At 41.0% G+C, this 27,420-nt stretch overlaps 1 protein-coding gene across 1 annotated transcript in view; it reads right to left on the minus strand.

Moving 5' to 3' along the window:
* gabra3 (gamma-aminobutyric acid type A receptor subunit alpha3) overlaps positions 1-27,420 on the minus strand; it is a 118,409-nt gene that overhangs the window by 34,689 nt on the left and 56,300 nt on the right. The window contains exons 4-5 of the mRNA XM_080779353.1: positions 11,093-11,214; positions 10,813-10,880 (exon numbers count right to left, since the gene is read on the minus strand). Coding sequence (XP_080635479.1) covers positions 10,813-10,880; positions 11,093-11,214 — 190 coding nt within the window. The remainder of the gene's footprint in view (positions 1-10,812; positions 10,881-11,092; positions 11,215-27,420) is intronic.

Here is a 27,420-nt window from a genome sequence, read left to right on the forward strand (position 1 = left end):
TCATTCAGCGTACATGTATAGCTATTCTTTATTTTAATTACACTCTCTCTTTTCCAGAACTATTCCCTGACTTCCATTAGCTTTTCCATTGCTCCGTTAATAATTGAGCGTGTCCCTTTTAAGTCATTCATCTATGTTAATTATATCACTCAGATGGTAGTAATGAAGTAGACGCCACGCATAAACACCAAAGCAATCTCCATATTCCCCAGAAAGATTGATGTGCATCGTACATGTACTGCAGCATGTTGAGGATTGGAAGCTAGGCGACACGCCATATGGTGCATGTACAGTAACATGATTTGGCTGTTATGCTATGCTGTGTTATCTCAAGCCTGATTTGGCTTCGGTGAAAAGGTGTCGTACGACTTGTTGAGAAAACATTATGTATTGGGGATTTGATGGAAGAAAACGTGAATTTACTCTTATGTATGTTCTCGACCCAAAAAAAAGGAAATAAATATAAAGGGGGGAAAGTATTTGATCTAATCTCACATTATTGTATCTTATCTCATCGGCAATCTTCTCTTATCAGCATAGCCATTCGTCACCCAAGGCCAAACAGTCTGTTTCAGACAGCAGCTGTGTTCCTCCAGGGATGGGGTGATTGATTTCTCATCAGCGGAGGACACAGAGCAGAGCATCCATTCAACAGCATTTCGTAATGAGGGATCAGTTTTGGAGTTCCATTTGTAGGAAAATGAGTGGCTATGGCCAAGAATACATCGCTTGAGCCTCAGGTTTGGAATGCCGCCGTTATGCGTAAACATGAACCACTCCAACAATGCAACATCATTACATGGAACATTTTTGTGTATTGATTCAGCCACCAGAGCCTTCTGACCTGTGTGTCTTGCGTTGACATTTGGCTGCTTGTGAAGCTGATGATGTAGATCACCACCAGTTTCACAAGCAGTCAATAGTGACCACAAGGGTCAACCACAGAATACAACCACAGGATAATAAAAGCTTACTGTATGATTTTAACATTGAAATGACATTGAATACTGAATTTCCCTTGGGATCAAAACATGGTGGTCTGTCTGTCTATCTGTATTGTCATTGGTTTGAGAAGTATGTCAGCTGCCTAAAAGCATACACTATAAATGTAAGAAAAAGATGTAAAAAGTAGGAGGCTGTCCTCCACTGCTCCTAGCATTTCTCTTGTATAGAAATAGAGAATAGGAGACCTGAAAGGAAAACCAAATTGGGGAGTTAAAGGAAGCCAGTAGTGACTCCTGGGGCCTTTAAGTATTACAATCTCTCATTGCACAGCCTGGCTCTTGAGAACAATTTCCCTCTCTGAGCACTGTAATGATCACTGTAATGGTTGATCATTATACTGAGGCATTCATCAGATTTGATGAATGCCTTAATTAGAAGTCTTTCTTGCTCTTCCTTTGCAAAATATTGTGCTCTTGCTTGAGTTATCTTTTTTTGCAATAGGAATGAGATGAATTGACACATCCATCTATCCATCAATCCATCCATCTATCCATCTATCTATCCATCTATCCATCTATCCATCAATCCATCCATCTATCCATCTATCCATCAATCCATCCATCTATCCATCTATCCATCAATCCATCCATCTATCCATCTATCCATCTATCTGTCGCTACATGTCTATCTTTGTGTTATTGTTTTTATTCATTATATCACGAAAGAACAATACAATTATGCCAGCATAACATGCTGTAGTATACGTAGAAGCATCATGAACAAAAACTAAACAAGATACTCTCTGTCTGTCTATTTATGTAACTAAACCAATACTAGTATTTATAACAGAATAAAATAAAACAAATAAAAATAATCATATACAGTACGGTTTGTTTTGTTTAGGCCATTAAGACTGAGGCCGATTCTGCAAATGCCTTCGAAATCAGTAGTTGTAAAACTTTTTCGTGCCAAAGAAAACAGATACCGTGCGATATACATTGGGAAGCCAAGCCAGTGTTGCACTGCAGCCAAGCTGCACACATTTGTACGGCAGACTTAATGATCCGTAACTATGGCAACACGATATAGAAGCGTAAGATGCAGATTGTTTTTCAAAGAGGCCGTGCCCTATGCGACATTTAAAACAGCTGCTCGCCTGAATATGAATCACACTGTTGAGCGTGAGGAGCACAGAGACCTGTTGGGTGGGCAGGGGTGGAAAGTAACGAAGTAATTTAGGCTGTAAAATGTTTAGGTATACTTGTACTATACTTTAGTTGAGTATTTCCATTTTCCTTTTATACTTTATAATTCATAACATCGCAGAGGCAAATATTGCACTCCTTACTCCACTATAATTATTTCACAGCTTTAGTAGTTACTTTGCAGATCTAGAATATTAATGCAAAACATACAGTAACCACAAAGGACTATGTTGGCTATGTATACTATGTATACTTTAGATATTGAAAAATGTTGAGTATTTTTAGTTTGGCACTGTCTTTTGATGCCAATAGAAGTCAAATGTTGAATACAGAACATTTACTTGTAACAGAGTAAATGTAGACTGTGGTACTGCTACTAAATCTAAGTACATCTTCCACCGCTGCCTGTTGGCTGGGAGAAAAGTTGCGAGCTGTGTTATGAGAGCAGCACATTATTGTTCTCCACAGGGAATCACGTGTGCCTCGGAGACAGAACGGGGAATCCAAAACAATGCTTTTAATTTTAGCTCTATAGTCCAGCCTGCTTTGTTTTTGTCCTGGAAAAAAATAGAAAGAAAAATAGAAAAATGATTAATTTGGCGTGCATCCAGCCCTCAAGCAAGAACAAAATGACTGAGGTTGAATCCTGACTCTAAACCCCCACATTATGAATGACAGAAAAAGCTATTCTATTATATCTCTGCTCAGGAGGACAACAAGTATGCCAGGCTTCCCCACTCTGTGTTTGCATCATGTTATTTCTCTTGTTATGCCACTAATGTGGTAGGACATTCTGTACTGTACATGCTTACAGTAGCCTTAACAACTTGCATCTCAGTGTTGAGCTTTCATAGAGAGAAAAAGAAAATAGGTAACACAATGTCATGAAATGTGAGTGAGGTCAAGGTACCTCTTAGACTAGTACTGACAGTGTAACGAAGACTCTCACTTCCATTCATATTATCGGATCTGGGAGAGTTGCTCATTTGATATTTAGTCTCCATACATGGGGATATCCTGACATGTCTAGTATGATAATCCCTATATTCGTTCCGGGCTGACCTAGTGCCGACATCAGATCGATGTGGTAGAACCCATATACGGAACGGATAGATCTGAATGGCTTAGTCATCGTGGTTTAAGGTCTAGTTGGACACCACTGCGGCAGGTTCTAACCTAAGCAACCAGCAACAGAGCTTTGAGCTATTTTATAGACAGGTTTGTCAAAGCAAGGTTCTGCATGCTACCTGTAACGCAGCAAATAGCCCTGGCATTTCATCAGATTAACCTTGTCACATCAAGACCATCAAGACACAAGCGTGCATGTCACGCAGACCAGGGTTATACTAAGTAACACTCTCTTCACAGAGATAGGAGAAAAGGAGAGTGACAGAGAACGAAAGAGAGAGAGAGAGAGGTAAGAGAGAGAGAGAGACAGGTAAGAGAGAGAGAGAGAGAGAGAGAGAGAGAGAGAGAGAGAGAGAGAGTAGGTGTGTACGCTCTTCTCCTTCCTTTCAAGGCACCGCCATCAACACCGTAACCCACATTCTGTGGATGTGGCTGACAGGCCACGAGGTAATCTGTTCAATTGAGTTATTGTCAGACACGGAGTACACATGCAGGTACAACACACACACACACACACACACACACACACACACACACACACACACACACACACACACACACACACACACACACACACACACACACACACACACATCAAAAGAAAGAAAAACATTACCACTTTGACTTCTTATCAAAAGATTATACTTAGGTTATTATAGGTTATACCATTGTTTTCACCGGAATGGTTTCGTACTACAAAAAACGTACACTCGTGTGAAGCCCATGGTAGTTTCTAGCCTGATTCGCTGCGTTCCGTGATTTGTTTTGTCACTTGGAAAGTCTAATATCTCCAAGGTAGGCAGGATATGCCAAAACTGAGAATCAACCTGAGGCTTGTGATTGGTCTGTGGTTGGGACAAAAAGATCAGTTCAGTCAGATAACTCACGAATAGATTTAACCAATATTTATTATAGAATGAGAATACAAGTGTGCATATAATATTTTATCTTTTATCTTGGCTCTTAAATTTTTCTCCCTGCTCGGCACAATTAAACACCATCATTAAACATTAAGAGCAGGGAGTTAGATATACAATAACAACCCCCCATGGGGAACATAAATAACAGAGCACCGGTGGTGCTGGGGTGGTGGTGGGAGCAAACATCACATAACAACCAGGAACCATATGCAGAAGGAAGGCAGGAAGAAGCATGCAGTCTAGTGAGCTTAAACCCAATTGGTCAGCTGTCTGCCACATCAGCGAATGACATGTGGGTCTTGCTCACACTGAATACACCCACATAGTAATGCAGCATATTAACCCCTTGAGTATATGTATGCGCCCTTGAGCACAGCATGAAACCCCTCGAGTATACAGTATCTGACTGAACTAACTCTGAAAGCTACGTATCATTTGTATCAACGCGCAGCTACTGCTGTTGCCCTGAAACATCCCCTTATCATTCTGAACTGAATCCGACATAGTGGACTACCGAATCAAACTATAGTATTTACTTTATACCATAGGTTTTATTCTCGAGTCTTGAACTGGTGCAAATGTTTTCAACAGTGACAAAAGAGTGGCACTGGCTGATGACGTATCAGCAACAACGTGTCTACATAACAGATGACGTTATAAATACGAGCCAAACAGGAGGCTGGGCAGACTGAGTATAGCGAAGTGACAAAACAAATAGGGAACACCATGATAATGCCATTCTGAGAATCATTAAATACATTTGTACAACAGATTTCTCAGTAATGATAATAATAATAAGTAATTGTAACAATTTCATCCCACAGGGGAAATTAAAGTAGCCAGCTTCACGCAGCTTCTTACAGGGGAGCACACAGGGGCTCAATCCTGGGACCTTCTGCTTGCCAGGCGGCTCTCTACATTTTCAATATGTATGTCTATGAATGTGTACCCTGGAAAGTGTTGAAAGTCCCTTATGGATGACCTTACAGTCCATGGTCAGATACTATACACACTATACAGCTTGCAGTGTGGGTCAATCGTGGTCCAAGTTTATTAAGGTTGACATAGCAAACTGTCTAATTTAACCAATTATCTTTCCTCACTGGGTTGATTAGTGAAATGCCCTTGTGTGGTGTTTCTTTGGAATGCTGTCTGCAATTCCTCTGTCCCTCCAAGGCTAATGTATGAACGCACAGCCTTGCTCCACAGCAGTTCCACCACGGTACAGTAGACGGCAAAGTCCCAAGTGTCAATTTAGCTTCGAAACTTTCAGAGAGTTTCACTCTGTTATACTATAGACTAGAGGGACAGCGAGGACAGATGTAGCATATTGGGGTGTCCTCATGTGACGGCAAAGAAACTGGCCCTTGGGGTAGGGGGGGAGGGGGAGGAGACATTTCTAGGTTACATGATGTCATAGAGAAACGGTGTAATTGGACCACTGGGTATGCAAGACATGAAGTGGAGATATATGCCTGGAGTGTGAGATGTCCTCTATTGCAGGGAAAATTATGTAATATCCTTAATACATAATTTTTTCCTGGTAGTTTAATGACATTAATGTCATTTGTATTACATGAAGATCCAGCGACATATCTGCAAAGTTTTGGGTTCGGCCCTCGGCTCACTCAGTCTACAGTATGTGTCGAAGTGTCCGCCTGAGCAAGACCATCTCTGAGTAGCCATCTGCTGGGTGAAGCTATAAAAGAAATTTCCCCTTACCCAGGGACTAGAAAAGACTCCCTTTTCATTCCCGTTGGTATGTTTTCTTCGTCAAACTATAGTCACTAGACGGTAAGAAAGCAGAGAGGGAGACAACATGATGGTATCGAAGTGTACAGGAAAAGAGAGCAACGACATGCACACATGCACCAAGTGTGGGCAGGTGCTGAGGGAGTCAGAGGGACAGTATAAGGAAGAACAAAAATAAAACGCTGGCACACGGAGGGCTGCAATATTTATATCACAGATGCTTTTTATTGCACCAAAGTTTATCTGTGACGTTTCGAGCACAAGGCTCTTCTTCAGACTAAAGTGAACACAGAGGAACACCAATCTTTATACAACCCCACAAAAGAAAAACACTGTACAGTGCTGTACTACTCGTACTGTGCTGTACTACTGGTACTGTACTGTACTACGCGTACTGTGATGTATCGAGCTCCAAGACTCATGACCTCAGCCGTGTGTCGACGCCATGTCACGTGATTGGCCCTAGCCATTTGCAAGCAGGGAACACCCTTCTGTCAACCAGGAATGTGAACCAGGAATGTGTGAACAGGCGCAGGCCGCGCAGCCATTCACAATTGCATAATCGGATGAAGAAGAGTTATTTTACATACATTATTAAAGACATCATCTATGAGTGACTCAACATCATACAAGAGGACCATCTACTTAATGTTAAAGACAGATTAACAAAATGAATATAATTCCAAAGACCAACACACCACCATCGACCTTGGGCTGTCATAAAATGTGAGAAATGTGTGAAAGTAATTTCATGAATAAATAACAAATCAAAGAAATTCCATAAATTAGAAAACAAATGCTTAAGAAGTAGTGCGTATATCTGCTATTTTCACTACCGTGGGTCCTCCTGGTGAGACATCACATTTTTCTTTTGGGTCTCGAGCTAAACAGTTTGGGAACCAGTGATGTATAAGGCATAAAGTAACACGAATAACACAAATCCTGGTATCACTCTTTATTTGATTAGAATTTAGAAATGAAAAGAAAAATACAGGCATTTTTCTTTTCATTTCTTATCCGTTGTATTGTGGGGAGGGATAATCTGAACGCCACAACAAGCTGACCGCATTGACAATGCAAATTCTTAAAACAAAAATTAAAACCAGCTGTTGCAGCTGTAAAAAATACAGATTTTGCAACTTAAGTTGCAAAATCTGTATTCTTTTTTACAGCTGTAACAGCTGGTTTTAATTCATGGCATATTAAAATGCCATGAAGTTGCAAAATCTGTTGCCTAAAACGTATAAGCCGTTTACAAACAAGCCATCAAGAGATAGTGTGTAATTATTCTCCTGCCGTGCACTTTCCCCGGGCATGGCCGCTGTGGTTGAGCCACTGGGAGCTGTGTCCCCGGAGTCCGGAATGCGTGTGTGATGTTCGCGGTGTGTTACCGTGTACACACACACACACACACACACACACACACACACACACACACACACACACACACACACACACACACACACACACACACACACACACACACACACACACACACACACACACACACACACACACACACACACACACACACACACACACACACACACACACACACACACACACACACACACACACACACACACACACACACGTACGCACGCACGCACGCTGCTTTTAGTGGAGAAATGTCTGTTTCGAGCAGGTTTCAAGACACGAAGAGCCAGTATTGTAAACATGGATGGAAGCGAAAACACCGGTTTACTCTGCTCTGCTCAGCAGAGGCGAGTCTGTCTCCACTCTCTCTACACGGCAGCATTGAGAGGACAGTGAAATCACGATCGCTGATCAAAACTATATAAAAATAAATCACACCTGTGTGAAGTGAGGGGCGCTCTCATCATCGTACATCATGAAGCGTAAAATAGACACTATCCCCATTTGCTCAGATACGATGACGTAAAATTTTCCGTTCATTGTCAATGGGAATTTAATGTTTGTGTAGGACGAAAATCTGCACCAATAGCTGAATATAGGTGGGGCTAATATATATTAATCAGGTCACGTTGCAGAAATCGAACACATGTATGATGTACCATATAATTATGTAATGACATTTATTTTCCACCCAGAAACCGGAAGTACAGAAAATAGCTACAGAAACAGCTGTGTCCCTTTTATGCCCATATATGGAGTTCTTTGTCAGGCATGCCCAAAGTCAGAACAGGCCAGCTCCAGCCCGGGGAGAGGCTTTTGTGCTGGTTCTGGACAACTGGCTATCCGACGGACTCGACGCCGGGCACTGCACTCCCTGTGGTGGTGCGGAGCACGTGTGTCGAATTTGAAGTCGGTTGGGCGAATGGTTCTCGAGTTACGTGGATTACAGCCGTACACACATACTGTACGTAAGTATATACACACAGAGACCTGGTGCATTTATAGATAGATATTCATCTATGATGACATTCTCAGAATAGAGATGCTTGGGTTCATGTGGTTAAGTATATAGGCTCTTGCTCACCGAGTCCCTATTTTTCGCATCCATTAGTTTAATCCATCATCCAATAAAGAAATGTCATGCACTGAGTATTATCCTATTTTTTGTGAAAATGTTGCTGAATTAAACAAAATTGAGACATCAAGCAGTGAGGATGCTGATTTTAAGGTTCTGTCACTTGTTGAAAACAGAAACATTGGGTGCATCCAATTCTGAAAACAAGCACACTGCACATTTATTTTATATTTGACATGAAATGGGGAGAGAGATGGGGGTTAAAGGCCGTCGGGATCAGGAGTCGAGCCCGCGGCACACTGCCAGACTGGATTACCAGCCAAGGTGCCTGGACCACAGAGCCATGGCCCAGGCCGAATAGCCTATATGTTGTCAAGTCTGTCTGTTCATCAATTCTAAGAAGACGATGTCTGATGTCTCAGCATGTATGCAGTAAGCAGGCAGACACTTGTACCCTCAAGCCAGTCAGAGGAGGGTTTCTACTAGAGTCAGGTAAGGATGTCTGGCTGTGCAGCTGTGTTTTCCCTTGAGGCGATCAGCGATACCGTGATATTGAGACACCTGTCAATTTTGTCTCCCGTCTTTATATTTGGAGGAAAATGTAGAAAGAAAATAGAAAAAGAAAATACCACAAATTCGCGACAAATCTATGATTTCCCCCCCTGAATCGGACACTCCCCCACTTAAACATTGGCCTCTACACCCTTGATATCCTTTCACCTCCCCAACTGGCATTAAATAAACCAATAGCCTTCTAAACTTCCAATTTCACTTGCTTATCCTATATCCTGTATGAGTTCTCCATCCTGATTGGAGGGAATCTGTATCCCACCCTGAACATGTGATTTCTGTTTACTAAAGCACCGGAGAGACAGGAGACCCCTGTTACTGAACAAACACTCTAGCAAAGATCACATTTAAGAGCTCTCAGCCTCCATTCCTGATAGACAGTAAACCAGAAATGTTCTGCATCAGTGCATAGCATATTAAGCATAAAAACTGTAAGTTAACAAGCAAGCATCTATGGGTTAAAAAATATTATTGAATTGGGTAAGCGTACTTACATACTAGTAAAGAATGTTTGGTTGTGTGGTCTCCTTTTAGTTTGACATGTCGGGAACTATTCACAAAAAAACACTTTACACTTTACAAACTGTGATGTGCGTACTGTATCCCATGATCTGAAGGTGGCTCAGGAACCAGAGAGGCCATCCGGGAATCTGAAGTTTGCCAGTTCAATCCTCAGTCCCAATGTCCTCGAGCAAAACACTTAACCCCTAACTGCTCCCCGGTCAATGTTAAACAAAGTCGCCCACTGCTCGCAATTGTTAGGATGGGTAAATGCAGAGGATGCATTTCTGGTATGTCAAATGTACTTGGCAAACAACTATGTCCTTTCCTGTTATCCTGTTATTCAGTCCTGCACAAAAACCTAAAAACTAAACTAAAAAACAAACAAACTAACTGAAATGTTCTGCTCTGTTTTGGGTCCCAAGCCAGGACGGACATTATTTCTCTCCACCAAAACAATTTCAGTGACATTTAAGCAGAGAAAGCCCTGGGTTTGTTTTGAAGAGTTGAGAACACTAGAAAGAAAGGATTCTGCATTTATTGTTTTACTGTGTTCAAATAATCAAACAATGATCTACAGTATGAGACATATTTTGCGTCAAGGCTATACGGCAGTCTGGTTCACATAAGCCTTTTGAAAAACAGTTTTAATTGCCCATCTTTCCAGCAGTGGAAAGAGACATTGTGCAGATGATGTGCCAGAGTAAGGACACTAATGCTGAAGACTTGGTGAATATAAAACAAGAACATCTTTGATCGATATGTACCTTGTTCAAAGTTGCCAACACAGCCCTTGAATGCATTATTTAAGAGGCTGTCTCCAGCACCTCTTCATGCTGTTATAGACTTGCAGCTCCTTTCTATTTGGATATCACAGCAGTAAATACTGTCATTTGTTTGGTTCTGTGTTAGTTTTCAAGTAATTCAACCTTGAATAATTTAGATTACATTACAAGAGACAATGATCTTCGGGGTATAATTCAGACCTGGTAAATGAGATGCGTGCGTGTGCGTGTGCGTGTGTGTGTGCATGCGGTCTACAATGAAAAAACTAAAACAGCAGTACCCTGGGTCTCTAGAAATGAAGTTGAGAGAAGATGGTCTATAAAATCATGATGCAGAGCTTGAAACTGCTACTGTGACAGCAGCTACACTAGGGTTTATGATGAAATGCACAAGCAGTGTTTTTACTCCCCAAAGGACCTGTGTTAGAAAGACTTCCTAAATGAGTGGCAGGCAATCTCTGTACTTTCATTTCTGTTGGTGCTTGTTCACTAAAGTGAACGGTTTGATTCATTATCACCAAAAGAGTGCAGTGAGAGTGAGACAACAAACTTACCATGTCTGTATCTGACACAGGCCCAAAGCTGGTCACATAGATGTTTGTCCTCACCTCTGTCACAGTCTCTGAGAGCACAATCACAATCACTGTTAGTATGCACTGCATATTACACGTACACACACACACACACACACACACACACACACACACACACACACACACACACACACACACACACACAGAGTACATACAGCATCAACATTCACCCCAGGCATATTTTGGGTCGGATTCCCCGTGTCATGCGTGTTGTTTGTGGATCGCTGGTCTGTTGGCCTACCTCCCAGTCCAGGACGTAGCCGATTGTCATAACCATCCAGCAGTCTGTCCAGGATTCGGGTGAAAATGGTGATATTGTCTCTGCTGTCATCAGGCAATGGCTCTCTGTGTCCGACTACTGACCTATGGACAGACACAAAGAAAGAGTGATTAGGGAGAATACAATATTTGCCTCCCATTCGCTTCCATTCTATGCAAGCAAATGTGTGGAGCTTCCGGTGGTAAAAGCGAATTTGCCTCATGTGCCCCAGATTTGACAACTTTGGTCAACTTTGATGTGGATTTTGCTTCCTCAGAAGTTGGTGTTGCATGTCGAAGATAGCAGATTTCCAAGTAGACAAAGATCTCTTCCGGCTGGTACGATTGACACGTCTAGTTACTTAGTTGCGTGACAGGCTAGCCGCCGCAAGTATAAGGCTTGAATGTTGTTGCAGCAACACATGGTGTGTGTGATGATGCAGCGGGGGGGCTTGTGTGAAGAGAAACCCATCTCTGTGCTCCAATGTCACCAAGACAGATTGATAATCAAAGCTGTTTTGCTTTGGAAAGAAGATGGCAGTAGCCTATATGCTTCTTTGAAACACTGTTGTTTTCCGAGAGTGCAAACACAGAGCTTCAACATTAATGGATTTTATTTTGCTCACAGTCATGGTGATTGCACTGATCAAGAGTCATATTGCAGGCTTAATTTGAGGTGCAGTATGGCAGTGCAGCGTTCACACACACACACACACACACACACACACACACACACACACACACACACACACACACACACACACAGTGGAGTGTCCAAAGGGTTTGCGAAGCTTGTCAGAACACTAATGACAAACCAGGAGAATTCCGTGGTTCAATTTCTCCCCTCTGTATACAATCCAAATGGATGCTGCAAATAAAGAGCTCTCCTTCAAAATAGAGCTGCATATCACCATACAGTATGAAGCGCAACACTGTTATTTTATAGTTATAGCTTAAAATTAAAACTGTGCTACTTGAAGGAAGGACACACTCAAATGAAAGGTTTTACATGGAACAGAACATTTTACTATACTGTAGCGCTGTAAACTTGGCCCCTAAAAATGTAGTATAAATGGACCACAGTATTTGATTTGGTCCATTTGGTTCTATATAAAAGCCAGTAATGGATTCTATATAAAGAGGCACCCACAAAGGTCTCATATACTGAGTCACATGTACTGTGTATCTGAAGGCTTCTAGCTTTATAATGGATATTGAGCAATGCATTTCAGTAAAGATTTATTTCCAAGATGGCTCTTTAGCAATCGGGAATTCAATTCCACAGGCTCCTTTATAAGTCAACCCACATTTCTTCACTGATGATGGTGAGACGGAGACACCACTGGACATACAGAGTACTGATGAACTAATGAGTAACGTCTTTAATTAAACCAGGATCCCCTCAGGAGCTAACCTATAATATCCAAGTAACCCTGATTGGAAACCGTTTCATGTAGCTGTCTTTACTGGAAGACATGTACTACTGTATAACCAATTAACATAGTAGTGGCTGGTAATGTATTTAAAATAATTTAAAATGTATCCCAAGCTTTAGCTACAGTATTATTGTCAATCACCCACTCATATAACCCCCCCTTTTGTCTTATCTTATTAGCTTAGCGTATAGCTTAGCTTGACTGTCACTGTATGATATTTGCTATGTGTGGTTCAGAATCAGTGGTTCTCAAGTACGCTCCCACGTGACAAACTGCTACAGCAGCTGTCAGTTCTGCCAGATTCCCTGGTTGGAATGAAGTATGAGTAACCTACTTTGGATACACAGCACTGCAGACTAGGCCTAGTTATTTAACCTGATGTGGATCTCTGAATTCATGTGACCAGCCTGTGACATCAACACACTCTGCGGCAACGTCTCGGACACTTCCACACAAAGTCTGCTTCAGCTGACTCTGCAGCGTTCAAGATATGTCCATATAAAGACAGAATCGTATCTCAGGCCCCTCCTCCCCCTCTAGTCAACATGTGACGTTTGGTCGAATCCGTCCAAAGCTGTCACCCGTTTGCCGTCTTGGGTGTGAGTTTGCGTCATTCATCAGTCATCTAAGTCAGTCACCTATACCACCTATGTATGACATGTGACTCAAAATGTGGGCAATTTCAGCGTGATCACAGCCCCATTGACCTCCATTATACAAGTAAAGTTAAATATTTCCAATGCATATGAGCATGCTTTTGAAGTTTGTCGCTGATATGTCTGTCCAGTGCTTTGTGAGATTAGCTATGGACAGAAAGACAGACAGACGGTCACTCACTCACTCACTCACTCACTCACTCACTCACTCAGATGGCTAGTCTCTTGCAGAGCCACACAAAATCATCTTTTTCCTTTGGGAGCAATCTCATAACATACACTGGTCAGAATGCCGAAGCAGATGAAGACATCCCCAATGGAACCATATCGACCAAGGGGCGGCCATAGCTGAGTGGGTATAAAGGCCATGTGGGAAACAGAAGGTCCCTGCATGGTTCGTGCCTCTGCCCTGGTCTGTGTGTCGAGCACTGCTCCTAATAATTAGGAGGATGAGTATTGTAGAGGACAAATATCATGCATGTGCAAAGGCATGGTGATAGAAAATACTATAGTGAGGACAGAGTTATTATGACTGGAGACCTTTGTAGGAAAACAAAATTCTCCAACACCACACATCAGCAAAGAGTAGTGCGTACTGTGTAGTGCATAAGGTTGTTCAATGATAAATGAAGTGTAGTGTCAAAACTGTGTCAAAGCAGTGATGTATTATACAACGTACTGTATTTCTACAGTGAGCTTGAGTTGTTTTGTACAAAGAATTTCCCTCTGGATCAATACATTATCTGTCAGTCTATCAGTCAGTCATACAATCAATCAATCAATCGGATTTGATTAATAGCTTTAAAATGAGTTTCCAATCAGTAATGAAAGCAACATGTTTGAGTTGTTTTCATATTTAATAAACTAGGCTATATTAAACTTAGCTTTATTTCCCTCTGGGAAAAAAATCTCTCTCTCTCTCTCTCTCTCTCTCCACAATAAGCTGTGCTAAACTAATTTATTTGCAGAGCTGACCATATTTCGTTATTTTAACCTTTTTATGATTTCATTTTTTGTAGAGGCACAGATGCTCTCAGCTCTCTCCAAAGTGATGTGCACTTGTGGGAGAGCTGAGATCAATGCAGCTGTGCCTGTTCTTGCCATAACTGCTACTGCATCCTTGGCCAAAAGAGAGACTGTCAAGGCGCACTGGGAAAGGAAGGACCGCATTGAGGTAGTCAGAAAGAAGCCATTAAGACTTTTCATGCTCAAGGCTATGAGCATGTATTCTGATTATTGTATTGCAAAAAAAAAAGAAAAGGTTTTTTCAGTGGTTATGTCTTCAGAGGAGGTTACAGTATGTCTTCAAGAGGTTAGAACAGGGTTTTTGCAGAGATATATTATATAGGTTGGTCACTCACTTCTTATAGAAAAATGGAAATCACAGTGCATCACAGTTATCAGCAATGTCTGTGATTATGTCTTATGTTAAATGTGCCACATTTTGACTGTCACTGAATAAATGCTTGGTCATGTATGTCAATAAAACCTTTATTGATCCCTGGAAATTTTGCAGGCGTCAGGTGTGCAGCAACAGCAGTGAGTCAAAGAATGGGTGCAGGGAGGAGAAACGAGATATGAATGAGAAAATAAACAATTAAATAAAGAGACTTAATTAAGCTATAGTCCAACCTCTGCACTTGGGCTGACATTCAGTATGCATATTTTATTAATAAATATATGCATAATCTTAGCCCCATCATCTATTTCTGTACACCAATGCTTCTTGACATTACTTGACAGTACACCATGCTTCTTGACAGAGTCTGTCCCACCATCATTTTGGTCAGAAAATAGCTGTTGGAACATAAAAATCCACCTAAGAATTTAGTAAACAGAGAGATATCAGAACATTTTCAGCAATTTTTGTGCTGTTTTTGCACCAAAATAGAGTCAAGATGTGCTAGAATTTAATTCCTTGGGTCCTAATTGTATGGAAGCATGTGTTCATTTGACCCTGTAGGTTGTTTATGTCAATAGTTATGCTGTTTTTTCTTGTCTCTTCATTTGCATATTTAGGTAGGGTATGTGTAAGAAAGGGTTCAAATGAGCCCCTTGGGACATTATTTCTTCTTGTTACCAGGCAGAATCTTAAAATAGACCCTTCAAGGATTAAGAAAAAACAGGTGGGGTTAAAAAATCCACCCTATGCGTGTGAACCCCCCATTCTCTCACTCTCTCTCTGTGTAGTCTTCCCAAGCAGTGCGTCCCACAACACTACCCAATACAAATGAAGTGCATAGGCTACAGCTACACATTGCTTATATCTTAGTTTTTACATTATGCACTTTTATATTGTACTTTTTCTATTCTGTAATGGTATAATTATTTGTATTTGAACATTTTACACAATGTTCAAATACAAATAATAGAGATAGTTCGAGAAAGCATAAAATAACAAAAATGTGCAATATTAGGATATGGATTTTTGAGCAGTTGCTTATAAGGAATAGACTAGATAAACTAACTAAACACTGTATATAAGTGTACAAAAGTCCCTATAGCCACATTCACTGGACTGGATAAGCAGGGATATGGACTGAACTAGGAGTACCCAAACAGGCTTCTGTTTGGGTACTCCTAGTTCAGTCCATATCCCTGCTTATCCAGTAGTAGCCAATGCAATGTTAAAGCCTGGGGTTTAACATTGAGCGCTCGTTTGCACTTCCGCATTTGACCACCAACTGTTGGTGGTCAAATGCGGAAGTAGAGCGTTCTTCCGGGTGCTTCAAAACGCCACAGAGCAACTTCCATTGAAATGAATAGCTGAGGGAGGGGCTGTGCTCTATCCTTTATAACTCTATGGTAGTAGCACTTCTAAAACCACCCTCGCATTCACTTCCCAGACTCCTCTCCATCCTGCACAAAAAGATAAAGATTATTGGACTTCATTAAGCTGCAGTACATACAGAAGCTGCAGTACATACAGAACAGCGCTGCCAGGGTCCTAATGAGAGTCCGCAAACATGATCATATCACACCCATCCTCTTCACACTGCACTGGCTCCCCGTTACAGCAAGGATCGACTACAAAGTCCTGCTGATCACTTACAACTGCATAAACGGACACGCCCCTCCCTACCTACAGACACTCATCAACCCTCCAAAAACAACAAAACACAAAACTGCGCACCATGGGGGACCGGGCCTTTTGCTGGACCTGAGAGTGCCACAGACTGTGGAATGTTTTAAAACAGGCCTGAAAACCTTCCTGTTTCGGAAGGCTTTTTCGTGTTGAACTGTTGTCGCTTTGCACTGTTTTTTGATAACCCTGTTTTTAACCTTTTATGATAGATATGTTTTTAACCATGTAGCACTCTGGGATTCCTTGTGAATGAAAAGTGCAATATAAATAAAATTCATTATTATTATTATTATTAAGTCTCGAAGCAGTTATACTAAACACGTCTTCTCAGAAGATGTTTTCAACCAGTGGAGTAATATCTAGTCATATAAACCAGTGGTTCTTAAACTATGGACATGACATGTCACCTATATACTGTTCTGTTACAGTTAATATAAACCCAGCTGTATTCATTTATTCATCATTTATTCATTTTCCTAATATTCCTGTGTATTCCTGTTACTGCATTTCAGATACAATGCATACAATCATCCATGGATGGATGTTTTTCTGTGCAACCAACTTTATGTAAAAACCGATAAACTGCCATCACTGTGTCTGTCTATCTTCGAGCCCATCAGAGCCCTGTGGTGCAGTGCATAGCATCAAATCCCCTAAGAATAGACACGCCTCTGTTAATTAAAGGCTACCGATGTCTCACAATAAGGCTGTACAGTAGTGATGATTAGACCTAATAAATTGGCTAGCACGTACCCCTTCTAAAATACTTTTAGCTCCAGGACTTCATATGAGGTTTGACAATCCTCTTGTTCTTTCTAGTAGTAAGTAAGTGGGTCATGTCTTTTATGAGACTTGCAGTTCTTTGAACAGTGGTGTTGCAGGCTGACACATGCTGCATATATACTTACATGTCCCATTACAGTATATCTTCTAATGCATACACGTTATTCAGCTTAAGGGTATCATCAAAAGCGAGAAATGAATCGTTTGACCCGCAGTTTTTCCACAAATGCTACAAACTAAACGGAACTAAACAAAACTAATCAACTTTAGATAGTGTTTAGTTCTAGTAGTTAGTTAGTTAGTTCTAGTGCTCACCATGTTGACATGTTTCAGTGGTTCCTAATGTACAGTGTTTAGTTCTAGTGCTCACCATGTTGACATGTTTCTGTGGTTCCTTATGTACAGTGTTGAGTTCTAGTGCTCACCATGTTGACATGTTTCTGTGGTTCCTTATGTACAGTGTTTAGTTCTAGTGCTCACCATGTTGACATGTTTCTGTGGTTCCTTATGTACAGTGTTTAGTTCTAGTGCTCACCATGTTGACATGTTTCTGTGGTTCCTTATGTACAGCACACACAGGAGAGGTTTATGGGACATGGGTCCATTACGGCCACCTCATTGTGATTGGGTAAAGCGCAGCTTGCTTCCAGTTCCAGCTCAAGGGCCTGTCCCCTAGGAATGCTACGATCCAGATTTTCTTTGACCATGCCTCTGTTTTGAGAGATTAAAATAAGCCATGATAATGTACACTGTGCACAGGTAATAAACAAACATCGATAAGGGTATTGTAGTGTATTAATTACTTTTTGTCTTGTTTTGTTTCATTTGTCTTAATTGTTTGTATGATTCTTTTATTTACATTCTCAAGCATTCCTTTGTGCTAAAACTGAAAAAAATAAATTAAAAAACAAACATCGATCACCGTTCCCTCATATCCCAACACTACTACTTTTAGTTTTTCTGTTTGTGAATGTCTAATATAATGTTTCCCAGTTATGTGAACAAAAACACAAGATAATAGTGTGTGAAAGACACTACAGTACATGGATTCCTCAGAGAGAGAGAGAGATTGTGTGAAGGTGTGGGAGTATGTTTATGTGTACAGTAGTATGAACTGAAGTATGAACTGAAACGAGAATAAAATAAGGACACACTAATGACCTTGTTGGAAAAACACACTGACAAGGAGGTTGCCATCTTTAATAGATAGGGCGCAGCGAAGAACAGATAACACCTGCAAATTTGATCACCATTTTAAATTGATGCCCTAATGACTAATACATTGACCTTGGGGTTGAGTGAGGCATGGGTCAGCATCTGGTTATCAAATGGGCACTCTACTTCCTTCAAGCTTAAGTAATTAGTCCCCCGAGGGTGCAGCTATAAGATCTGGCATTCCAGGTTCATCCGCTTTGATAGCTACTTTGTTCTTTGCACCCCAGATGGGATCTTTTGTCTTTAGCCAGAGCCATGGGAGATTTTTTTCAGTGGCTTTGGAGAGAGCTTTAATGGGTTTCCATCGGGCCTGGCCTTTTAGCAGCCTGGTAGTTGACATTGCAATTAAGCCGCTATAGCGAGCTTCCACTGGGTAAACCTTCCTTTTCCAGCTGCGCAGCCCTGAATAGGCTGCTAAGTCGACATACCTCAGGCTTTTGTACCGTGCACCAGCCACGGTCTCTTCCTGGGGCACTGTTAGCTCAGGGATGTATTGTATACCACATGCTGGGAGCCTGAAAATGAATAAGGTAGTTTCCAGTGGGATGACAAGTATTGGCTGAAGTCTGTTTGACTTAGTCGCAGACTGTGTCCAGCTGGCTTTAATCTGACATGGAGGAGGGATTTCTTTTCTTCCTAATTATTTTCTCACTCTAAGTGGTGCCAGCCTGAATGTAGTGCAGCCTATATCATGTGGGCGGTATGAGCCATGGGCCCCTGAGTATTGCAATTAATCTATTTTCCCACAACAATGTGAGCAATTTGTACCAATTTGCCTAAACACAGATTTCCCATATATTTTATGTGTAACTTTTAGACACAGGGCTATACCCCAAAGGCTTAGGTTTTAATGGTTACATTAGTGTGAATATGGCAGTCTGGCTAGGTCATCTTACTGTATGAAAAATGGATACAGTATAAAGCTGCAAGCAGCTTCAAAATGTTTCATAGTTTAGGGCAGGCTATTAAAATAATGAGGGCAGACAATGCCCTTTGCATTTTTCTGTATTGAGATTGATGGACATAATGGATAGGGAGAGTGTTACGACTATAATCGTATTTTTGTTATCTTTTTGGGTTATGGTGTTTTCTAGGTTGGAATTGTGGCATGGGTGTGTGTCTGTGTGAGTGCCTCTGTGCATGTAAATCAGGTGTGCTAATCCATGGAGATGATTGGAGGGTAAACTTCCAGGCTGGCCAGCTCTGATTGGAGTGGTAGTTTCAAGGGTTCCTGCCCTGGGTGCAGCCGGGCTCCCTCATAGTTGGTGTCGAAGTGTCCTTGAGCAAGACACTGAACCCCTAATTGTTCCCGATGTGCAGGTTGGTGCTTTGCATGGTTTCCTCCGCCATCGGTGTATTAATGTGTGCGTGAATGTAATGCACAATATATGTAAAGTGTGTAAAATCCCACCGGAAGCAAAAACAAAAATGTGATCGGGACATCCCTAGTATCAATCTTATATCCATATCATGAATATTACACTGGATTGTCTGTTATTTTGGATATTTACTCTCGAGCTAGGTGTAAACATGAAAGCATGTTTACAGTTGTTGCACAGAAATTAAGTAATTTTACATGAAAAGTAATGCTACTGCCTGTGGGATTTTTCGGTCATTTGTCTGGAAAATAATTGTGTTGAAAATATCGTGAAAAATCGTATCGTGAACCTCATATTGTGATACGCATCGTATCGTGAGTTGAGTGTATCGTTACATGCTTATCATTCAGGTAATAAGACAACTGGAGCTCATTATTACAATAGAGTAGTTGAAATGACACGACAGATTAAATTAAATGACTGATGATCATTCTTGATGAAGGAACACTACATGATCATGGTGGAGGGGGAGAGGGAGTCAAAAGGAAATTAAGTGTAATTTTCATTTAAATACTCACATCCAGTTATCTATGTGTGTGGCAGCAGCTCTCTCCCCCTTGTTGCTGCCTCGTTGGCAAAGCTGCTGAAGTGTGAACATCGAAAACAATGGAGGAAGCAGGTAACCACCCGCTATGTGTAAGCGCGCCTACCTTGAGGGCTCCAATTATGTTGTTTCACTCCTGTATGCCAGCGATGCACTGAAGGCTGTGAGGCAGAGAGAATCAGGGACCATGCAGGACATTTTTACAGTCGACTAAAAGACACAGCAAAGCCATTCCTTGCTTTCTCTAAAAGCACCAACACGATTCATTGAATGTAAGGCACTTTGAACTGCAACTGCCAGCTTAGGTGGTTCAGGCCTCTAGTACAGATGCCTCCCAAGTGTCTCCCTAGGGAGGTCCTCGTCCCACTGGGAAGAAAGAGACCCTGTGGCAGACCAAGGACCAGATGAAGAAAGAGACCCTGTGGCAGACCAAGGACCAGATGAAGAAAGAGACCCTGTGGCAGACCAAGGACCAGATGAAGAAAGAGACCCTGTGGCAGACCAAGGACCAGATGAAGAAAGAGACCCTGTGGCAGACCAAGGACCAGATGGGGGGGAAGAAAGAGACCCTGTGGCAGACCAAGGACCAGATGAAGAAAGAGACCCTGTGGCAGACCAAGGACCAGATGGGGGGGATTATATCTCCACACTGGCCTGGGAATGTCTCGGGATCCACCAGGAGGAAGTTGCTAATGTTGCTCTGGAAAGGAAAGACTCTGTTGGAACCGTTACCCCCCGATTCTGGATAAGCGGTTCGAAGATGGATGGATGCATTATTATTAACATTATTATGAAGCTGAATTGGGAATGTGCTGATGCTTATTTGACTTTCAGAACAGTTTGTGGAGCCTGGTACTGTAGCAAAAGACTGACAAAAGCCACTCAAAAATATATTACAGCCAAGGAACTCAACCATTGGCCAAAAATAATATTGGACATGGCCTACCCTGCCACACTAAAGTCCACTGAGCAGAGCCCCTCTGCTCAAACATTTCTTTTAATTAGACCAGGTCATGTAATTGGGCAATTCATTAATGATGAAGTTGTTACAAACAGTAATTGAATTGGGCCAGTATTACCAGCCGAGTACTAGTTCTGTACATTCCTGAGGGCCCCTATTACTTACAATATAATTACGTACCACCACCAGGGCCAGTTCCAGCTTGTTACGGCCCAACACAAATTGTGTGTCCACAAACAATGAACACATTTTATTTCCTGGCCTCAATTTTGTCGCTTCCCTCGGATAGCCACTAGGCGGCTGCTTATCGCCTGTAGGAAGATCCGCCCCCGACTATCACTCACTGGTGTATCCAGGTACGCACTTTCAAGTTTGCCACCTTGAATGAGGAAATCGGCGAAATTATGAATTTAATTTGTACCAAATTGTCAACTGAGTTTCAAAGTTGGATACAGAGACCAAATGACAGCAGAAGTGGAGAGAGATGAACGGAGCAGCAATTCCCACACATTCAACCTCATTCATGAAACGTGCATGATGATAAGATTTCATCTATGTTCTATGAACATATCTTAATTCATTCTGAGGTACAATTAAAATGTGTTTGGAAATGTAGAAAAGACATGGTATTATGCTGACATGGCTGCTAAATAGTATTTGTCATATCCTTTTACTAATTTGAGTGCTATTGATTACCACCAAAATGATTAGCATCAAGTGCCAAAGCTCAAATAACCAAAAAGTAAGCTATCGGGTCCGGTATGTCTGATTATAACCATTTTAACTGATTTATGTGCACAATTTCACAGTGCAAATGTATTATCAGTCTAGAAGAGCGGTTCTCAACCTTTCTGGATCATGACCCACTTGAAAATATAGAAAGTATTCATGGCCCACCCATCTGACCACTTAGTTAGACAGCAGTCAACATTCTGTGAATAGCCAATAACAATATCTGCTATTTTCGGTGAAGAGATGTGGTCACTGGTGTAGAGCAGTACAAATCGGTCAAATGGGTATACTGGTTTGAAGTGGTTAAGGATGTCCAGCACTATGGAAATTGAATGTAAAATAATAATAGCTTCCAGACCACCTCTACTGTGGTAGCATTGATAAGGTGCATAATATCCAGCCAATACAAGAAGTGGATCAGCACAAGCTCGCTGCCTCGCTGGCTACAGGGCATGGAGGGCTAGCCGAGTCGAATGGCGGAGATTAGTGGAGCTGCTTTGCTCGAAGCTTCGTGGAAAAAGGATCTACTGGAAGGCTGATGACTTTTCTCTGCAAAACGGGGGGGGGGGGGGGTGCCGACTTATTTATTTAATATCAAAGCAGAAAATTAAATGCCATATAACTGCCATGCAGCTCCGATGGCAGGGACAAAGGCGTGTGGGTGGGACCCCCTTTCAGTACAATCTTAATTAATAATTGCTGAACTCCTCATTGAGCTAACCCTTACCACTGCTAATCTCTTTTACCAGATCCTCCCCTTTACATTCTCTGCAAGCTCACCACCAATCTTCTTGATATTGATACGTGCAGGCCGTTATGCAGCACATTATCTCCGGCAAAGACGTGCCTTGTATCATTCAGTGCCTCTACAATATATGACTGCTTTCTATTTGTTTCTTCTGTGTGCTCTGGTTGCCTGTGTTGAGCAGATAATATACACAAGAGAGAAAGGGCAACAGGCAAAACAATGGATGCAAATTCAGCTTTGATTGACTCCAGGGACAATTGCCACATTTTTACTTCAGCAGGGAGGATAAATTCCCATTTCATGTCTTTTATCCACTTGAAGTTAATGAGGTGTCTGTTAGGTACTTGTTAAGTTTACATTTGTTAGAGGAGCTGCTCTGGAAATTAGTTTTGGTATTTGATTAATACATGATACTGTGACTTTATTAACTATCGCAGCGCCATAGTAGGCCTATTAATAAAAACAATTAAAACTAGAACAGCAAATTGTGCCTGATACGGCAGTGGTGCCAGATTACATACATGTATACATAGGAGCATTACCTTTAATCCTCCCAACACTTAAACATATCGTCATTACGTCACCATCGAAGACCAATTACACTCTGGCATTGGGTCCTTTAATCCACATATTTCTTACGTCATCATTGAGAGCTAGTTATACATATACACACCATGTACTCTGGTCCCAGCATATCAGGCACAATTTGCTATTTTATTTTACAAATTACATATATATAGTATATGTATGACTAGCTCTCAATGATGACGTAAGAAATATGGTCATGTATGTAATCTGGTCCCAGCAAATCAGGCACAATTTGCTGTTTTATTTGCATACGCATCAAAAGTGGCGGGCTGGCTGGGACAGTGCATACGGACTGGGTGGAACTATTACTTGCGCGCTCTGCTTGCGCAAATAATAACATTGTGATGTGACATGATTAACAACATGTGCAGATATGATTGTCTGTCTGTCTGTCTGTCTGTCTGTCTGTGCCATTCATTAAAGTGTGGTTGACAACAACAACAACCAATTAGCTACTACAAACGTTATGCAAAGCTCGGCCAATCACAGCAGAAGTTAGGTATAGGTTACTCCAGAAACATTCTAATAAAGTGTGACAATAACTATAGTCTGGTTGCCACACTAAATATAGCATCACAATCAGTTTAGACACTGCCCCTGTGCCCACTACCCTTATACAAGCTCGATCTTCAAGCTCACAACATCACAAAATAGATTCAGATGGGGGTCTGTGGTTAAATACATTAATTTGGGGTCCTTGACATGAAAAGGTTTGAGAGCCAAATGTACTGCATCAACATTCAACTCATACATGCTCATGTACACTAATTCATTATATATCGCCCGCAGAGCTTTCACCTAGTAGTGACAATGATGTCGCACTGTGAGTGGGCTACAGGTAAAACCCCTGATTAACATATGTCAGTCAGATTAATAGCCCACATCTGTGTCAACCATCTGTTTAAGCAGTGTACAGTCGAGGGACAAAGGGACATTTGGATGGGAAGACTAATTTATACATGGCTGCACATCGTGTTTTCGATGTGTTGCACCAACAGATAGTCGATCTACCAGCTCACAGCGCATCACAGCATGATGCGTCCTGAGCTTGTAGATCTGCTGTTTTCGGTATGAGACAATCACTATAATAAGCGTGTAAGGGAGGCATAGATGAGTGGATCCATCAGGATTCAATCTGTATATCTCAGCAAGCAAAACAAGAGCTTTAACTAGGGGTGTAACGATACAGTAACTGCATAGATGCATACACAAATACAATGCCCATGTATTTGCCCATGAATCACTGTTTACTTATTTATATAAACCTATAATTTTAGAGATTCTGTCATGGAAATGTTCTATATCTCCTCAGTGCCTGCAGCATATTGATCTGAATTTGCAGGCATTGACCATTCGCTTATAGGGCACTGCAAAGTCCTTTTTTAATTTTACCAAATTGAACAATGTTTATTAGCGTTTTGTGAAACTACGACCACAGGTTGCCAGGTTAGCTTCCCAAGCAACTGGGTCAATGAAAACATTGTGTTTTCTGAAACGCACGTGCCTGCATGTATGTTACTACTTTTTTGTTTCCCTTAAAGATGGAGTGCCGTGATATAAGGAGGAAGAATGTTTTTAAAAAAACTGTACAGTATTTGTTAACATTTCGTTTTTATGTGGACACGCCCACCAGTTCATTAATGATGTTTGGGAGACAAGAAAACACTTTCCTGGGGATTTTCCTGGGCATAATTTGTGTTTTTAGATATTATAGTATTTCCAAGTAATGGACACTGGGCTCACTTACTTCCTGGACTACATGTTGTCTCAGTCAGCCAGCCCTCTCCCTATTCACAAGGAGGAGCAGTGCACCAAAGCATTATGGGAATTCGAGTCTTATTGTACTCTTTGCCATAGGAGCGCCTATCCGATACATCCTTTAAATAATTTTAGTTTTCATCTATTTCCATCTTCATAACATATTGAATTGTCTTGTCACCCCCCCCCCCCCCCCCGCTTCCCTTCTGATGATAATACTGTATCAGTATAAAGTGTGACATTTCCAACCTGTAATAAACTGCAAAGGTTACTTATTCCATTAGATTGTTGCTGCATACAAATTGGAAATGGTGCATTTATACGGTGCCTTTCTGCAAAGCACTTTATGATGCGCATTACACTCACCAATTCACACACACACACCGATGGCGGAGGCGACCATGCGAGGCACCATCCTGCTCATCTGGGCTAAGCATGTACATGCAGTATTATGCTGAATGATGGGGAAACAGCATCACCATTAAATGCATGCATTTCAAGTGTGTGTTTTAGGGGGCAAATATACGGTGTGTACATTATCAATAGAAAATTGGCCGAATACTGTATGTACACTATGTTCATTTATTGTAAGTGGAAATTTCTCAAGTCACAAACCTGTCTGCTTGTTAACAATTCCGGCACATGACTCTCTCTCTGGAATAGCCGTTTCCCCTGTTTCCTATTCCCTCATGTTGACATAATGAGACCCGTTTCTGTAGCATGTAGTGCAAGTAACATGACTTTGTTTGTAGTCAACACAGTGGCGGTAAATATATTAAGTAAGTTATTAATAAGAAACGTCAGTTTGTAGATCTGTTCTGCAAAATTGTGACGTATACTGCGTCAGACCACTTCCGTTGCTAGCCTGCAAATGTATTGCGTAGGAATGGAGTTTCATGCACACTGTGCAAGTACATTAACAGTGAGGAAAGCAGCTATAATGAGCAATATTTGTGCAAAGGGTGGAGTTATTTGGAGCATGCGTCTGTGAGACCCTAGTGAACACTGACTCCATGGGTGACTCCATGGGTGTCCTCCTCCATTCTGGTAGCTGGATATATAATGAGTTGATTCCGGCTGCTACTCCAAGGCAGGAGGTTTGAAGAAACCTTCTGCCCTGAAATCTGACGAAACGCTCTTTGAAAATGGATTGTTTAAGGCTCACCAAAAAAAGCATGCATACTACATGCCACATAAATAAGGCTATAATCTCACAACTGGCCTGCGTGCGAATAAGACCCCAGGCTCTTTACTGCATGTGCTTCGTCTCTCTCTCTCTCTCTCTCTCTCTCTCTCTCTCTCCAGCATCTCTCTGTTCATCTAAAAAAAAAAAAGAAGCTTAATATGCCAAAAATAAATCTTTGTCTTTATGTGAAATGACTATGATTAGGTTATTATTCAAGTATTGCAAGTCCGTCCCCTGTGCACATTTTTGTTCGAGTGTGCGGTTATTCTTTCTTAATGTGAATACTGAGATGAAGGTTTAATTATTTAAATGGCAGGAGGTTTGAACTGAGACTGAGAAACTGTTCTCCACGATAATGGCAGGGAGCTCTTTAATGACATAAAATAAGATATGTGTAATAAGGAATGTAATAAGGAGCCTGTAACCAGAATGCAAACATAGCAAGGTTAAGTACAGCAGCACAAGCCAATCTCCATCATGGGGATTCTGTTGAGTGCCAAAGACATTCCAATGACCTTGCATGTTTTTTGTTTTTTTATTAATATTATTTTAAACAGATTCTACTGTACGTGGAACCATTTTAACCACTTTCAAACTGATATATCTATTTTGAACATTTTCCACACACATAAATCATAATATTAAAAAATCACAATGGGACACATACAGTAAGCGAAACATACAGTAAGCTTGTAGATTGGCTATTTACTATTCATTGTACAACAAATTATATTATACTATAGTGTTAAGAGAGCCATATATACTGTAGGGTAGGGCTTAGGTGGTTAAATTGTTCATTCAGAAGAGGGTTTTTTTTCTAGAAACAAATAGTTCCATATGGATCCTTTTTAAGTTTCAGATTTTGTTAAGAATGTGTAGACAATGTAATATATTGGGATGAATGGGATTACATTGTAATTGTAATTGTACAAAATAACTAACAAAATAAATCTAATACTTTACATTTTCACATTGACAAGTTTATGAAAATTAGAAAAGCGTAGTCTATCACACACACCATAAATTATCTTTTATGTATTAACAAAACACAATATTGAAAATAATTAAGCATATTTATCTGTAATTTACAAATAAATATTTTTTTGAACTCTGCAGTCCTGGGAGTCCCAGGTCTAGCTGTCCAACCAGTATAATAAATATTACTCTGTCACTCTTCTGCTGTTGTTATAATGCTATGAAGGAACATTACTCCCTTAAGGTGGAAAATAAAAACAAAAGT

This window comes from Protomyctophum bolini (genome assembly GCF_963924005.1).
Source record: "Protomyctophum bolini genome assembly, chromosome: 13".
NCBI lineage: Eukaryota > Metazoa > Chordata > Actinopteri > Myctophiformes > Myctophidae > Protomyctophum > Protomyctophum bolini.